At 37.8% G+C, this 18,113-nt stretch overlaps 1 protein-coding gene across 6 annotated transcripts in view; it reads right to left on the reverse strand.

Moving 5' to 3' along the window:
• The window catches only part of LOC129894293 (uncharacterized), a 35,089-nt gene that overhangs the window by 13,297 nt on the left and 3,679 nt on the right, over positions 1-18,113 (reverse strand). For all 6 annotated transcript variants that reach the window (XR_008767651.1, XM_055969914.1, XM_055969911.1 and 3 more), the window contains exons 5-15: positions 14,277-14,423; positions 14,036-14,184; positions 13,819-13,949; positions 13,586-13,708; positions 13,433-13,506; positions 11,170-11,757; positions 10,943-11,054; positions 10,686-10,823; positions 10,147-10,476; positions 3,863-4,112; positions 2,505-3,757 (exon numbers count right to left, since the gene is read on the reverse strand). Coding sequence is in view for 5 of the 6 variants with exons in the window: in XM_055969914.1 (XP_055825889.1) it covers positions 2,505-3,757; positions 3,863-4,112; positions 10,147-10,476; positions 10,686-10,823; positions 10,943-11,054; positions 11,170-11,757; positions 13,433-13,506; positions 13,586-13,708; positions 13,819-13,949; positions 14,036-14,184; positions 14,277-14,423 (3,295 nt within the window). In the remaining variant the exon portion in view is untranslated. The remainder of the gene's footprint in view (positions 1-2,504; positions 3,758-3,862; positions 4,113-10,146; positions 10,477-10,685; positions 10,824-10,942; positions 11,055-11,169; positions 11,758-13,432; positions 13,507-13,585; positions 13,709-13,818; positions 13,950-14,035; positions 14,185-14,276; positions 14,424-18,113) is intronic.

Genomic DNA, 18,113 nt, shown 5'->3' on the forward strand with positions numbered 1-18,113 from the left:
TAAGCTTGTGTTTGGACATGCGATATGAAGTCATGATTCTTTTTGAGAATGGTAACTTGAGTATTAAAAAAAGACACTAGGATAGTGCCAAAACCATAAATACAGAGAGAAAGGACAATAGATCCAACTATGAAATCCTAACAGTTACACAGAACCTATGAGAAATATAAGAGAAAAATATTATTGAATTATGTCTCTATATTATTATAGAGAGACCATATATATAGATACTACAATACAATCATTTACCAAGTAGGATACTATTTACTATTTCTATTACTATTACTATTCCTATTTCTATCCTATTCTAAGTAGGATTGTATATACCTATTCCTATTCTAACACTCCCCCTCAAGCTAGTGCATACAAGTCATATGTACCTAGCTTGTTATAAATGTAAATAATATGAGGACCGGTGAGGGGCTTGGTGAAAATATTTGCAAGTTGATCACTTGACTCCACAAAATTGACAGTCAATCTCAATGGAAAATACTGAATTTGATGCAGAATGTCGACAAAACACATAATGATCAGCTCCACGATGAGCTATGCCGAACTCTTGAATTTTTGTGCTGAACTTTCCAAACCAAGATTGAGAAGATTGTTTCAGTCCATAGAGTGACCTGCATAATCGACATACAAGGCTAATAAACTCCCCCTAGCAACAAAACTAGGTGGTGCTCTATGTAGACATCTTCACAATGTAGCAATCGCCAGAAAGTGTTCAAAATCTTGTATAAAATATATGTATCGTCTTAGAATCAATAGGTGATTCAACATTAAACAAGAAAGTCAAAGAAAAATTGATCGGAACATACTCATGTGTCAGAATATTGAATTAGATGGCTGAAAGTAGTCACAATCTGAGAAATAAAATTATATAGGTAGGGTCGGAATGATGGCACGACCCTACTAAAAAAAGAAAATTATGAGTAGGATCGTAATGATGGCATGACCTACTGAAAAATAGAAATTATATGGATAGGATCGGATTGATGGCACAACCCTATTGAAAAAGAAAAATTATATGAAGGGTCGAAATGATGGCACAGCCCTAGACAAACAAGAAAGTAGTCATTGAAAAGATGGCACAATGCTACGCAAATTGGATATGAGAAAGTAGTCACCGGAAAGATGGTACATGCCACGCAAATAAGATATGAAAAAGTTTCCACCGAAAGATGCACAGTGACTTCTTTGACTAAGTAGTCACCGAAAATATGGCACGTTGCTACGCAAATAAGATATGAGAAAGTTGTCACCGAAAAGATGCACGGTGACCACTTTGACTAATTTTTCTTCCCCTGAATATGGAGTTCATGCATATCATTGACCTTACTTTTGTTTAAAATAATCAATGACTAGACATGTACCATATATGGGTCATAGCCGCCCACCGACAGCGTAAGCTTTCTTTGATTTTCTACCAAGACCGTAAAAGCTCTGATATCATGTGAGAAATATAAGAGGAAAATATTATTGAATTGTGTCTCCATATTATCACACATAGAGACTCTACTATATATAGATACTACAATTGTGTCTCCAATTCTTTACCAAGTAGGATACTGTTTACTATTTCTATTACTATTCATATTTTTATTCCTATTCTAAGTAAGATTATATATACCTATTCATATTCTAACAGAACCTATCAGATCTACCAAGGATATTGCCTCATCTACAAAACGTTCTTTACACCAAAAATGAAAAAGAAGAAAGCACTTCATCTTAAAATTCTATAAAGAGCTACTTCTTCCTTCAAAAATTCTTAAATTTCTTTCTTTCAAAACAATATGAAGTCATGATTTCAAATAAGCCTTAGGACAAGCAATTTGGAATCATGATTTCAAATCCCAAACTCTCCAAAAAAAAAAAAATCGAATTCCAAATCATGATATCAAATTTTTTTAAAATGTAAAATATGACCCATAAGTTTATATTTTGTAAAGAAAGACACATCATTTTAAATTTTGCAAAAAAAAAATATGCTCGGCATGAAGAGATTGTATGTACCATGTGAAATGATTATATTAAAGAATAACTAGTTACTATTATTGTTGACTAGTGGATCTTTATAAAATTATGCGTATTTATGAGTTTGTAATCGTAAACATTTATTTATAAAAGGAACATGGAGATATGTGATTTAATAAGGTGACGCCTTCGGATATTTTGATACCTTGTTTATGAACTATAGTTTGCTCATTTGATAAGTATAGATTTCACCACTCTTTGGATTTTCATGTTTATGAGAAAATAACAATTTAAGAAATCCAAATAGCATAAACAAAACTTCAACAGAGGTTATACCAAAAGCAACAAAAACTTCATCATGATTTCATATTGCATGTCTCAAATGGGGCCTAAGAATTTATGCACTGTAAAAATAAATCAACAGAGGTTATACCAAAAGCAACCAATTTCCTCTGGAATAGATAATTAAACATTAACCAATAACTAGTCACAGCATAATAAAGTTCTACTCAAAAAGTAAACTTCACCTTTCCAACCATGTGAATATCAGGACAAGAATTCCTCAGAGGTTGTCTAGTAAGCAAAATAAGATCATTGTCTGAGCAGCTTTTAGAACCAGATGAATCAACATCTTCGTGAACACAGCGAATGAAGTGAAAATCATCAATTCTTTCAACTGACATTACAGAAAGACTGCCGCAAGAGATCTCTTCTAGAGAAGTTATCTCCTGAAAGGAACTCTGCAGTTGGGCTTTGAATTCTTCCAATATTAGTGGGCGAAAAATTTCAACATATTCATCAACAGATTGGAAACAAGCAGGAACCTCCTTTAATTTACTCAAACTATCATTATTTCCTTCACCTGCAGTTGTCAATCCAACTGTTAAGAAGTAATTGCACTCTAGAATAGGTCTATACCAATCATCAAGCCTCACAGCTTTAAATCTTTTTACTCCATCATCCAATCTCAAAGCGTTAGACCTATTTTCAACTGGTAAGCCAAGCTGAATGACTTTCCTTTTCGGACCAGAGAAACTTGTTTTTATGGAGAATGATTGTTGACGTCTAGCTGAAGTGAGAAAAGCTAACTCCCGATCACTTCTGGTTTCATTTACAAGCTCTTTCAAGACTGTATCATTAGGTTTTATCGCCCGCTCATCAGCTTCCCCGTCATTCTCTTTCATACTCACACCTCCATAAGATGAGCTCCCTACAGCAGAATGAAGCTCAGAGGTGACATAACTATTTTCTTTGGATTTCAGATTTGTATAATTTAAATGGCACTTGATATCAGTTTCCTTGTTCTTAGGCTCTATAGCTTTTGATTTGACAAGAGGTGAATCTTTTCTGGCATGTAGTGCATTTAATTCAAGTCTTGGGATATCCAGATCCAAACAAAGATCAACTGGCTGAGAAATTTTCCTGGAGTCAAATTTTTTCACAGGATCAGAATACACAACTCTCCCGGCAATACGGCCAACAAGTTCAGGATCAAAGCTGACACAAGAATTGATATCTGCACCAGCAGAAGTATCTGTTTCTCTTTCATCACCTGAATGAGCTATCAAATTACTTCTTTCCTCATCAACAACTGTTTTCAAGTCTGAAATATGCATTCTTTTACCCACTCTACTAAAAGAGTTGTCGGCACGAACAAATTCTTCACCAGGCAAACATTTGGAATCAAAGCTAGTTTTTTTCAAGTCAGTGTAACTCCCATCCACAAGTGAAACAGAAAGCCGAGCAACTTGCTTGGTCAACTCATTCATTGGAATATTATCTGCAATCCAGCAATGTGGTAAAAGAAACTTTATCTAAAAACTGATCATTATCATAATAGCACAACAGACAAGAAACTTAACAAAAAACTAAGTAATAAACTCACCACATGAAATAAGTTTCTCAATATCTGCGGCTAATGAGGCAGGGACACCACTGCATGATGCTTTAATCAGAATCAGCAATGAAATTAAAGCATCTTTCCAATATCTGACCACTACTGCAAGTGGTGAATGCCCCCAATCTATCAGATCACGGAGACATTGTGTCACTGCACTGTTAAGCACGGTAGTCGGATCTTGGCAAAGCCTTCCGAAAACAACAGGAAGGGTCTCTAATAATCTGATGCAGGTCATCTGAAATAAGCAGAAAGCATACTTTGTTATAAAAGTTGCAGAAACCCTTTGATTGAGAATATCCATCAAAGATTTTGGTCTTGAATATACGATGATCTTCACATCCTCAGCATTAACATTTTCCAACAAAGTGGTCAGCTATAGGCCAAATGCATGCACTGGAAATTTCTCAAAAGTCTGTAGGCCACATTTTAAGCATTTCAAATCAACAAAACCAATCATCCCACATTTTAATCTTTCTTCTGGAACTAGAGAATAATGAGATCTCATTTTCATATTAATGAAGCAATATTTTGGAAGAACTCAACAGAAAATTCAAATGCCAGACTACATTGAGGATAAGAGAGAACAGGCACAGTACAATTTCCATACATGTGAAAGAAAATTCATACTCCAGTGCTACCTACAAATAAGAAAAACAAAAGTAGTACTAAGCAGGTGGATGAAGCCGATGATTTTGGATGTGGGGAAGGCCAAGAGCCGACCAGTGGTCTAGAAAACAAGGAATTATCACTCCCGGGACACCAACTCTAACATTGTCAGGTAGAGTTGCTGAGATGGAGTATTGAGTGGGTGATGCCGAGAACTGTAATAGAAATAATGTCTAGCTGGCTTTTAGAAGACGGAGGAGGAGATGCAGGGCATAGGAAGTGGCTACCTTAGAACTGATGTGGACCAAGTGGAGAGATGAGAATAGGAGAGCTTTTGATGGTGTAGAGAAAGACTTTGTACTCTTGTAAAATAGCCTCTTTTCTCTTATTTCTTTTTGGTGCACCCATGAGGCTCCTACTTGTATAGATAATTGGGTAGCATTCCTAGACAACCATGTACTTTTTAAGGTTTGCTACTTTTTGTATACTCTTTTCTCTTATTTATTTTTGGTGCACCCATGAGGCTCCTACTTGTATAGATAATTGGGTAGCATTCCTAGACAACCATGGACTTTTTAAGGTTTGCTACTTTTTGTATACTCCTTGTATACGGGTTAGTTTTCGCCCTTTTGTTTATAATACTCCCTCCGTTTCAATTTGTTTATCCTTTTTGACTTAACGCGGAGTTTAAGAAAATAAAGAAGATTTTTGGATTTTGTGGTCTTAAATTAAAGATGTCAAATGTACCAAAATGTTGCCACGTGGAAAGTTGGTATTAAAGAGTTGCTAAAAAAAGGAAAAAAGCATTCTTTTTTTTTAGAAATAATATTGTTGTAAGGAATGCTGGCCACCATCAAAAACATGGTATAGGGTAGTGAGATTCAAATCTAAACTTTACAAAGTACCTAGGAATCAACAAACTTCTCTACTTCCTCTATACAGTTTTGTTTACACCAAAAAAATAAGGTTTCCAAGCAGTTCCATTTAGCATCATGAATGGACCTGATCTTGTCTTCAAAGCACCTTCCATTTCTCTCCTTCCAAATTGTCCACAATATGCATGGGGTATTATCCTCCTCCATTTTTCTGACTCTTGCTTCCGCCTCTTCTAATCCAACAGCTCATCAGATCAGTTGTATGCTCTGGCATTGTCCATATTGTCTTTGTGAGACTGAAAAAACAGATTCCACACTTGAGTAGTGAACTTACAGTGTAGGAACAGTTGATTATTTGTCTCTCCTGTTTGATTGCACAAAAAACACCTGGTCACCAGTACTCTCCCCTTCTTTTATATTACTTCATGAGTAAAGCATGCCTTCTTAACTACTAGCCAACTGAAGCATCTCACCTTGGTAAGAGCTATATTCTTCCATACATTCTTCCATATCCTTAGCTCTTCCTCCTGCATAACACTATTCTCCCTCTTGTACAATTTTTTAACAGAGTAACTTCCTTTTGTAGTGTGTCTCCCCCTTAGCTTGTCAGGTTCCATTGTGATTCCAGCAAAAGTTTACACTTCATTTCGCAAACTAGCCACTCTTTCCACTTCCCAATCATTTAGGTATCTTCTGAAATTGAGATTCCAGCCATGGTTAGACCACCATTCAGCAACATTTATCTCTGGATTCCTGCATAACATCGTGAGATCTAGGAATCTATCCTGCAGTGGAGCTTCACCTAGCCAATTGTCCTTCCAAAACTGGTTTTGAGGCCATTCCCCACCCTAATCCTAGAGTTCTCCTACAATTTTGGCCATAATGCTCTGATTGCCCTCCAAACACCTACCCCTTATGCAGTATTTACCTCATTTGAACACCAAGGGTTGGTTTGCCCATACTTATGGATAATTGCTTGCTTCCAAAGAGAGGACTCTTCTTCACAAAATCTCCAAGGCCACTTCATCAAAAGGCTACTAGTTTGGGTCTTCAAATTCCTTATTCCTAGTCCTCCTTGGCCTTTGCTAGATTGAGTCACTTCCCATTTGTACTTCCATTAGACCAGAGATGGCTTCAAAAACCGCTAGCATGACTCTAATATAGCTAACCTGCTCCACTAAAGCTTCACAAAAAATGATAGTGTCATTTGCATATAGCAGATAACATATCTCTAGGTCACCATCCCCAATTCTGAAACCCATCAACCAGTTGTTATGGATTGTCACTCTCATCATGCTGCTAAGTCCATCCATTGCAAGTATGAACATGAAAGGAGATAAAGGATCCCCTTGTCTGAGTCCTCTTTCAAAGGGAAAAAAAACAGATTCTCCATTCACTAAAATAGAGAACCTAATAGTTTTAATACAAAAACTGATCCACTTCAGCCATCTTTCCCCAAATTCCATCTGTTTCAGGACACTCAGTAGATAGCCCAAATTCACATGGTAATAAGCCTTTTCACTATCTAATTTGCACATCAAGCCAGCTACCTCACCCATGATCCTTGTATCTATACATTTATTGGCTATTAAGGCAGCATCCATAATTTTTCTTCCTTTCACAAAAGCCATCTGATGTTTGTTGACCAGTCTGTCCGCTACTTTCTTCAGTCTTTCAGCTAGTACTTTGGCAATTATTTTGTACACTCCTGAAACCAGACTAATGGGCCTAAAGTCCCTTATTTCTATTGCTTCTGCTCTTTTAGGGATAAGGGCTATGTATGTAGCATTCAAAAATCTTTCAAATGCTTGGTGCTCATGGAAATAATGCATTGTACCCATGATGTCACCCTTAACAACCTCCAAGAACATCTAAAAGACATTCATATTGAAACCATCTGGGCCAGGTGCCTTATCAATTGCACATGACTTGATTCTCTCCCATACTTCTTCCACATCAAAGTTCCTCTGTAGCCACATCTGATCTTCTAATGAAATGATTGATGCACCCTGTATATTGAGATCAGGACTCCACTCTTCAGTTTCTTTATACAACTTCTGGTAGTAGCTTTGAATGGCACTTTTGATTGCTTCCGGCTCAGTGATGACTTGACCTTCTACCTCTAATGAGTCAATGGAGTTGTATCTTTTGTGGGAATTAGCCATCCGATGGAAGAACTTTGTGTCCTTGTCTCCACGTTTCAACCAATGTACTCTTTGACCTCTGTCTCCAAGCTATTTCTTCCTTTTTTGCCACGTCCTCGAACTCTATGGCTAAATGTGTCTTCTAAACTAACTCATCTTCAGTAAGCATTCTTTGTTCCTGTATGGTTTCCAAAGCACCCAACTGTTGCAATATTTCTTCTTTCCTCTGCTTCTAGTCACCCCTGTTGCTTCTGCTCCATTGTATTAACTCCTTTTTAAGAAGCTTAACTTATTAGCTAAATTGCAGAAGGGGCTGCCACTGTTGGGAAACGAGCTCTACCAATCTTTGACTTTTCTTTAAAGCCCTCCACTTCTAGCCACCAATTTTCAAATTTAAAATAAGATTTTTTGAGATTATAGTCCCCACAATTGAGAAGGATTAGATTGTGATCAAATCCTATCCTTGGGAGTAAAGTCTGCTCGACCTGAAGAAAAACATCTTCCCAGTCTACTGTATTATACAGAAATCTATCAATCCTAGAAGCACTGCTATAATTTTCTCTCCTCCTCCATGTGAATGATCCTTCAAATAAAGGAGTATCTACCAATTCCAGATAATTTATGCATTCAGAGAACTCTGCCATTGCCCTTGAAATTCTACAATAATTTGCTCTCTTCTATTCACTAGGTTACAATCAGCATATACTGCACTAAAATACCAAGTTAGATCCTGGTTTATACAGGTGAATTTACATGTGATCAATTGGCCCGCAACTTCCACCAATTCCCCCTCCCATTCCCATTTTGTCCCACATAATCAAGATCCTTCCCCTGTTACCCCTTGCCTCCAGATGCTCTTTCCCCACCCATCTATTAGCCCATAATTCTTTAAGCAAATTCTTCACATCTCCCTCCAGTTTGGTCTCTATGAGGACGTTAATATTTGCTCCCCATTGATGCACAAGCTGCTTCACCAATTTCCTCTTATCCACCCCATTCAAACCCCTCACCTTCCATGAGATAATTTTGGTTCTCAGTGATCACCGATTGATGGTCTCCTCCTCTTCCTCAGCACAGTTCTTGGTTCCCCATCCTTATATTTGACATCAAAAATTAGATTCCTAAACTCTTTAGGAACCAGTTGGTTGTCATTGTTACCCACTAAAGGGACCCCCTTTTCTTTGGTCAAGCTTTCAAAATAGCTCCTTTGCATCCTTTTCCAAACTATTGAACATGGCCCCAAACTGTTTGCTCAGCTTAATGATGTTTTCTTCCACCCAAATCGTGGCATCAGACCCAACTTCCTTTATACATTCACTTGAGTCGGATTGAATTGGCGTTGGCTCCTCCAGTGTAATAATTTGATTCTGCAAAGCTTTCCCTGTTTTCTCTCCATTCTCTTCTTCTTCAGCTCTATTAAAATCCGAGTTCGAGTTTTCTAAAATTTTTACCACCTGCTTCGCCTCCCTCTCCTGCATTTGCTTATCCGACTTCCTTGTATTAGCAAACTCTCTCCTCTCGTCTCTGTAGCTGAAGCTGGAGAAAAATTTCTCCTCTTCAATACAACAACAACAACAACAACCCAGTGAAATCCCACAACGTGGGGTCTGGGAAGGGTAGAGTGTACGCAGACCTTACTCCTACCAAGGTAGGACGGCTGTTTCCGAGAGACCCTCAGCAAAATTGGAAAGGACGGAATATTTTTTACTTCATCAGAAAAAAATCATTTGCAGTTTCCAAAAAATTCCGTAAGCTCTTAAATGAAGAAGGGGACAGGGATATCATGCTGGGGAAGTTAGAACATTCTGGAAGACGTACAAATTTTAGGTATTGTAAGTGCATAAAGATTACGGACGTTGAATGGGTTATTCATAAAATGTGGGGAATTGCGACTAGGCCAGACGAGATCTCATTGGATTTGTGGAAGAACGCAGGCGAGGCAGGCATGGAGTGATTGACTGGGTTGTTTACTATCATATTTAGGGCGGCCAAAATGCCAGAAGATTGAAGGTGAAGTATAATGGCTCTGCGGTACAAGAATAAGAGTGGTGTTCAAAAACTACAACAGGGATAAGTGCCACGGCTCTTGAATTTGGGTCATGACAGATAATTTCAAAATTGCCTTTATTTCATTTTCTGCCATCAAAGCACTGTAAAGATGGAACGACGGGCAATTGAAGCAAAAAGGGAGAAATTGGGAAAGAAGGGGAAGTCAACTGGTTAAAATGAGGGGGTATATGGATTTTTATACCAGGAAAAGTTACTATAAACCCTACTCCTATACTGGATAAAATGCTTTTATAAAAATTGCAATTAATACGATAAATTGATGAATATTTCTTGTATACGGAGTTTCCCCCCAAATGTTAGTTAAATTATTTACCTTATTCAAAAAAAAAAGGTGATGAATATTTTAACATATTCATCAATTGAAGCAAAAGGGATGATTTTCTCTTTTCTATTGGAATTTCACTATTTATTTTGAGTATTTATCATGGTTTTCAAACAACAGAGTCACTCTCAACCTACTCTGCACAAGAAGGAGGTAACATGCACTCCTGAACAATAAAGTTGTAAATGATGCATGTAACCAGGAAAGAAAGAAATATCACTAGATAGTAGATAAACACGCTAAGATCCAGACCTGAGATGGTTTTTGACCTATAAAAACCTTCCCAGCTGCCAAGCACTTCTGAACAGAAATCCAAGCCATTTCTGAGAGTAAGCAACAAAATTTCTCCCATAAAATGGAACTGACAACTGATTTATGTGCGTCCATGTGCTCAGTTTGAGCTTGAAGCGCTGGCTGCTTTAAGAATCCCCCTTGAGAAGAAAATTTTGAGATACTAGAGTCCTCAGAGGATTTTCTGACTAGAGGTTGGCTACATGAATTCCCTTCTTTTAGTAGTTTGCACAAAACAAAAAAGAAATGATGCAAAGTCTGAAATTCTGATAGAACGCAGTCCAACTGAACCTGGAAAAGAGGCAAACAGGATTATGCCAGACAAATATAATTGGAGAACAATTTTCATAGTATCAAAACTTTAGGAGAAATGCATCCAGAAGAAAGGAAAATCAATGACAGCACAGGAATTGCAACAAGGAAATAGAGATATAGGTAACTATAAATTCCAATGCTGGCTAACACTAAAAGGAGTGATTCCCTTCACTATTAGATCTTACCAGCTTTAGAGCATGTCTTAACCCTGTAGTGGTAGCTGAGAGTGAAGATGGGCTAGAGCAAAGAAACTGCAGTCCACTTGTTAGGCCTCGTGTATTTGAAACTTGTTCAAGAATGCACCGACCAACATGTCTCACATTCTGCAGCAACCAGATAAGATGGATACAGCATTAACACAGAGGCAAGATTCTTCGTCAAAAATACAAAATGATCGACTCAGTTGTCCAATTGTATGGAACTTTTGGGATGAACCTATTACATCGTTGGGATCCACGAGCAGAAGAATCAAACTGTCACTCATCATAGGCTCCCATGTCCACTGCTTCCTTAGCTCCCCTTGCTCCATTCTGATGATGAAATAAGCAGTCGACCTGTAATAACCTCCAGAAAATAATCAAGAGAAGTGTTTATATGAATACGTAATTCTTCTGATCACTAGCTAAACCTCAGAATCAACAGCATTAAGCCATAGGATCAACTGCAAACCTCTTGAAAAGCCTAATTAGAGGTATACACTTTGTTGAGACCCTAATGGAGTTTTTAGATTCCACTCCCTCACCACCATCATTTGAACCAGATGGAACCTTCCAATTGAAAACATGAGAGATATCTGAACCACAGGTTCTCAACCAGTGACCGACTGAAGGTGTCATTCCAGAGTCATTATCAGATTCAAGTAAAGAAAGACGTGACAGAGCCCAGAAAACAGACTTAGCAAATGATACTGGAAGAATCAAGGGATCAATTTCAACTAAAACCTCAAACCACAACATTGGGATGCACATCCAATCCCCACATAAATCTGATGTTATATCAGCTTGAGAACTAAATTCACTCCAACAACTGACATCACTTTCTTCAAAATCACAACCAACCAAATTTCCTTGGTCCTCTTCTTCATCAAGCTGTAACGGCGAGCATCTTTCACCACTCGTAGCAAGTTGATACTTCAGAATTGATGATGCCAGAGCGGAAGCATCAGAAACTATAATAGTTTGAATAACATCAAATGCAGGTTGACGGAGAGAACTGTGAAGTGATGAATCCTTCAAAGAGGACACAAGAGTAGGTCCCCTGCAGAATTAAGTAGGAAAATGCAAAGGTATGTATCAGAAGCTACTATCCGACACTTAAATTTGGATTTATGGCTGCTTTGAGACAGCACTCAAGAATATATGCATATTGAAATATGTGAATTTCAACAAAGAAATCCAATGAAGTAGAAGAGAGGTCCATGAAAATGCTATACTCAAGTATCCAATCTTTCAAGAATATGCCTAAGTCCATTGTCCAGAATGATGTACAATTAAAAATATTATTAGTGATTAGGAGAGATTATTTCATATTAACACAATTCTGCAAATAAGGTAACTTACCTTAGAATAGGTGAATGACCACTATAAAGTCACTTGTATTGAGTTTACTGTTTAAGACAAATAGTTTCTCTCTTCTCTCACGCTCTTTAACACAGTATTGAACTTCGCATGATTTCAAAATCAAAGAGAAACAATGTCCGCATCCAGGCCAATATAGTCACCGGAAAAGTTCTCTTTTCTTTAATGTATGGTCACCAGAAAAGTTTTCCAGCATGTTTGAGCAAAGGTTTATAAACTGCTTAAAGGTTTGTGTCAATCCCATCTCCAAATAAGCAAACAAACTACAACAGGAGCTTCGTCTCAACGAGACATACATTGACCAAACATTACTAAGCGCCACTACACAAACCCTCACTCGCTGTCACATTGACTGCCATGCATTGGCATACGAAATCATGGGCCAATGGTTGTCTCAGTCATTGCCATGTGTACAGCATGTAAGAAACATGTTTGTGCAATGATTTCTGGGAATATTCTTGATTCTTCTTTTCAAGCTGGAGCATATAGGTCATAGGTCCAATTATAATATAGTGCACATTAAATTAACACATATAATTTGGAGTAACAGGATCCTTCTAAATAAGATAACTTACCTTATTAAAGTAGGCTAACAACTCACATATAGGATACAACGATATAATAAATTTAATCGTCTCAAAAGGTTGTTTCCTCTGTCTCTCTCTTTCACATAATCAACATAACTCCAATGTGTTTACTTCATTTAAAAGGTCAAACTAGACTTTACTCAAATTCACTTTTAAGGTAAAATTAACAATTTTGCTCAATTAATGACAAGAATAAATAGCACAAACTACTATCATATGCCTCTTTAACATAATGCACAATGTTTTATTACGAGGGAACTGACAAAAATTCCTGTTTGACTTTTGAAAGATGAGTGTAAAGGAAATAACGTGAAAGGAGTAAGTGCAGAAAGCAAGTGTCAACAAGATGTAGGCCATATTTGCTCAGGGTTAGGAAAAGGCATCATTTCGTCGCCTAAAGCGATGGAAGTGATGCGAAACGAGGAAATTGATCCCAAAGGAAAGCATTCGGTTATTTGAATCTTAACTTTGAACAGATAATTAATATCAATATTATTATGCATCAGATGCTGAAATTAGTTATTTTATTGGGTTATTATAGTACTAAAATGATATACTTGGAATTTTCTGTTCCTAGTAATTTGTGTGATTCACTTCAAAAAGTGTGTACGCTTCACTTCACACTTTGAGCTTCACTCCTCAAGGACCTTGTCGCTTTTTCCACTTCTCTCTTAAACATTGTGAGTGAAGCAAATCTAAGGTAACCAATGCAAGGGACGAAACTAACAGTCACTCAATCATATAAATAATTGACCTCTAGGTACTTACCACATATGTGCACATTCATATGGCGGAGAAGGTGGGTTCATAGTATAACCTCGGTGAACTATGAGAAGAGCTATCTGCAATATATCCAATCTCGCGATGAATAAGACAAAACATAAACATCAACACACTTTGGGCTGATGAGAAGCTAATAACCTGGCAAGCCTTTTTTCTCATGAGCAAGCTGAAGTTACTACTCACAGTAACTTGATGCAGGAGAAAAAAAAGAAGATTCCTCCGTTGTTTTTCATGTTCTCCATCTTGTAAATCTTCAAGAGACTGCAGGATTTACACATGAGAGGGGAAAACGTAACTAGGACCACAGATAGATCAATTAAAAGAAGATAACCAAATATTACTTAAATTACATAGCTGAGTGAAAAACATGCCTGTAGAAAAGGCTGGAAAAGATCAAAGATTTCCTTATGGCTTTTCTCATTTCGAGTGTGGAAACACTGACCCAATAGTGTATTGCGCATCACACTTGGAGATAATGAAGTCTTCAACCAAAGCTTATATCCTTAACAAAGTGTTGATTGGAAATATATCAGGTATTATCTGAAGGAGTCAATTCGGAATCCTAAAAAGGTATGTATGGAAACATACCAAGCATCTCAAACAATAATCTCAGACAATTAACAGCATAAGAAAACTCTGCTGAATCATCACTGATATGGTTGAGAACAACACTCAGAAAAATGGGATAGCGATCTAAAATGCCTTCTTCAAAAGCTGGAGGCTCCAAGAATCCAAGCCTTCAATACACAGAAAAGGTAACAATAAGAAAAATAAAAATGAAGAATACAATAGCTCACACAAGAGGGAATAGAAGCCAACTACTTCCTACAATGCTTTGATCCCAAGCCATACAGTTGCTCGATCCAACTCAACCCTAGGCCTTAGATTCGGTGTAGACAATGGCAAAACATCTGCTGCCAAATAAGAAATGTACTTCTTCAGCAAAGGCTGCAAAGCATCCAAATCTGCTGATTGCCTACAACGAAACAACGAATTAAAAAACATCAATAAGGTTTGTACATGTTAGTTACTCCCATTGTTCTAGTAAGAAAAAACAGAGGAAGACTTTCCTAAAGAAAGGCTATTCTAACAATACTTCAGGATGGTAATCTAAGATTTTAAGGCAGAAAATCAGAGCCTAATTTACTTTCATAATTTGTGCAAGTGCCAAGTGGGCTATAATGAGCTAACATCACTTCTTTTTCTTTTTTCTTCTTCTTCTTTTGATAACTAACTCATTTATCTCTTAATATGGACTATTTTACAAGCTGAACCTTCTTAGATTGGCATGGAGCAGCTTCTTCTTCGGTTCTCTGGTTCTTGGGATCTGGAAACAACCATAACCTCAAGCTCCACCTGCAGAACCAAGAGGACCAGCTTGATTTATTTAGAGAGGAGAATTCATTTAAAGAGGATGGAATTTCTTTTAAAGAGTTCATTCAAGGATGGTAGATTTTTTTAAATAACATTTCAGCGGGCCTTAGTGAAACAACGCTTTTCACAGCACTCTTCCTGGGGAAATACTCAATTTGGGCCAATCCACACTCACTTTGGCTTGCATGTATAAGTTCTCTTTTGTTTTTTAATTAGGAATGTGTGGGCATGCCCATCCTCTAGGGAGGAACTCTTCCTACCTCTGTTTCCTATACATGAAAGAGTGGAAAAGAGCATGGATGCTTCGAGAAGGAAATCTTTATGGCAGGGCAATGGAAAAATCTGACCATTAGCAAAAAAGGGGTCTGGGAATCAGAAATTTGTAGAAGAAAAACAAATGTTTTTCTAATGAAGTTGTTATGGAGGTTCACAAAAGAAGAGCAGCTATTCTGGAGCACAGGATAAAAGCAAAGTATAGCAAAGGAGGACTTTGGATGACTAAAAGGGTGACCACTATTTATGGAATTAGTTAGTGGAGAACTATCAGAAACTTGTGGTTGAATCTCAAAGTCAGATTGAGATTTAATGTTACGGTTGGCAGAAAATCATATTTTGGGAGGATAATTCATTGGGTAATACTTTTTGATAAGAATGGCAGGAAAATCATGTTTTGGGACGATAATTAGTTGGGTAATGGAAAACTGAAGTTGTTATTCCCTGATTTATATGATCTAAGTCTTCAACAGGGGCATGCTTTAAAGGTGGTCTGGTCCCCACAAGGGTGGAACCCTTTTTTGAAGGTTATTACACTCTGGGAGGTGCCAAGGATAACATAACTCGTCAAAATTTTGGAGCAAAGCAAGGGGCTGCAAGAGGGTGCAGATACACCGAGATGGCAAAACTGTTCAAGTGGAATTTATACAGTTACTTCAGCTTATAAGGATTTGAATCAGGTCGAATCCCAGATCACATTTTGGCTATGGAAAAATATTTGAAAAGCTAAGGTGCCCTATAAGGTGGCTTGCTCCACCTGGTTGACGGTAAGAGAGGCTGTGCTGACTTGTGATAATCTTCTTCTTTTTTTTTGATGAAGTAAGATGTTGTATTAGAAAGGCATCAAGGAGATGCAAATTACATACACAAAAACATGGTTAACTCCTGAGAACAAAAACACCTATTTAATCAGGGAGTTAGCCACAAGCAAAAGAATGGTCGCTAAGCCATATTGAGGGAGCTAATGAAATCTAAGAGGGGTAATATATCATTAACAGGGGATAGATTGCTCCAATGGAAGAGGTTAATAAGGCAAAAGGATTTCAAACTGCTAATTGGAGTAAAGATACCATCAAAACATCTGAGATTCCTTTCCTTCCAAATACACCAAAATATACATGATGGAATCAACAGCCAGGTCTTCTTGATGGAGCTGTCAACTTCTCTAAGACTCCAGCTTCCCACTACTTCTTTGACACTCTAAGGGAAAATCCAGTTGATACCAGCAATTGAAATGAACATATTCCAAAGAGCTGCTGCCACTGGAAAGCGCAGAAACAAATGATTCGCTGATTCCAGGCTATTGAGGCACATGAAGCATCTGTTTACTAGCTGAAGTTTCGTCCTATTTAGATTGTCCAGGGTTAGGATAGCATTCCTGAGGGTAGTCCAGGTGAAACACTTGATTTTAGGAGGTAGTCTAGTCTTCCAAATCAGCTGCCATGGCCACTGGTCTATCATGTCATTTGAAGAGCACAACTTGTGGGATCCCTCCTTCACTGTGCATATTCCTTTTTCAGAGCTGCCCCATTTTAAGCTATCAGGCAAGTGAGGGGACATTGAGGCTCCTTCTAGCAGTCTGAAAAAATCAATGAGCTCATTAAGCTCCCAAAACCTGAAAATTCCTCCTAAAGCGAGGTGGCCATATTCCATCTTCTCTGTTTTGAGCCACTGAAGAGTCTGTATCAGAGGCTATCCTGTAAATAACAGGGTGGGAGACATTGAGAGATTGATTGATAAGCCACCTATCTTTCCAAAATTTAACTGAGTTACCATTTCCAATCCTGAAGGACACCTCTTGGAAGAATTCCTCCCTTAGCTTGTTAATGTACTTCCAAGGTTCAACTCCATAAGGATCATTATTCTGCTTGGTACTCCATCTGTCTTGCCTCCCATATTTGGCATTCACTACCTCTTTCCAGATACTTGTTGGTTCTTGAGCGTATCTCCACCACCATTTCATTAATAGACTCTTGTTGTGCTTCTTTAAATCTCTGATTCCTAGACCTCCATGCTACTTTGACATAATTACAGTTTCCCACTTCACAAGATGGAACTTGTGGCCCTCATAGCTCCCCTTCCATAAGAAAGATCTTCTGATTTTGTCAATTTGATTTTGTACCTTGGATGGTATTGGGAGCATTGACATAATATATGTGGGGATACTGTCAAGTACACTGTTGATAAGAGTCAACCTAACTCCCATAGAGAGATATTGCATCTTCCAAGTTGCTAACCTTCTCTCCATTTTCTTATTAACTTCATTCCAAACTCCTGCATCTTTGAACTTTGCTCCCAAAGGGAGACCTAGGTATTTTGTTGGAAATGAGCCAATACTACAGCCCATAATGCCAGCCAGTTCTTCCAAATCAGGGACCTCATTTACTTGGTAGATCTTACACTTCAGCATATTAATATGTAGCCCCGAGATTGCTTAAAAAAGGAGTAATGTCAGGTTGAGATATCTCACCTGAGACTTGTCTGTCCCTTAAAAAGTAAGAGTATCATCTACGTAGAGCAGGTGAGTCACAGAGATAGAATTGTCCCTGAATCCTTCAATCCATTGCATTTGCTTTGCCTTGCCCAACATCTTCTTCTTTTTTTTGATGAAGGTAAAGTTACTGACTCAGGATAAACCTAGAAGAGGGGGATACAGTTGTGTTCAAGATGTTACTTGTGTGCAGGCAAGAGGAAGAACCAATAAGTATTCTGTTTTCACATAGCAGAATTACAAGACATTTAACGCATATGTTCATCCATCCTGGAGTTTCTAGCTGGACAATGCCACGAAGAACTCCCGGAGTTATAGCATTCTAGAACAAAGGTGGAAACTGCAATAGTAGCAAAGACAGATGGAAAATTGTCCCATCAACTATTTGGTGGACAATAAGGAAGGAGAGGAACTCAAGGTGTTCAGAAGATACAAGCAGCAATTTACAGCAGATTAAGATGATTGTATTCTTTTAAATTTTCTGTGTAAATCTAAATACATAGATGAACCTGAGGCAATCATAGATGT

The sequence above is a fragment of the Solanum dulcamara genome, chromosome 7, assembly GCF_947179165.1.
Source record: "Solanum dulcamara chromosome 7, daSolDulc1.2, whole genome shotgun sequence".
NCBI lineage: Eukaryota > Viridiplantae > Streptophyta > Magnoliopsida > Solanales > Solanaceae > Solanum > Solanum dulcamara.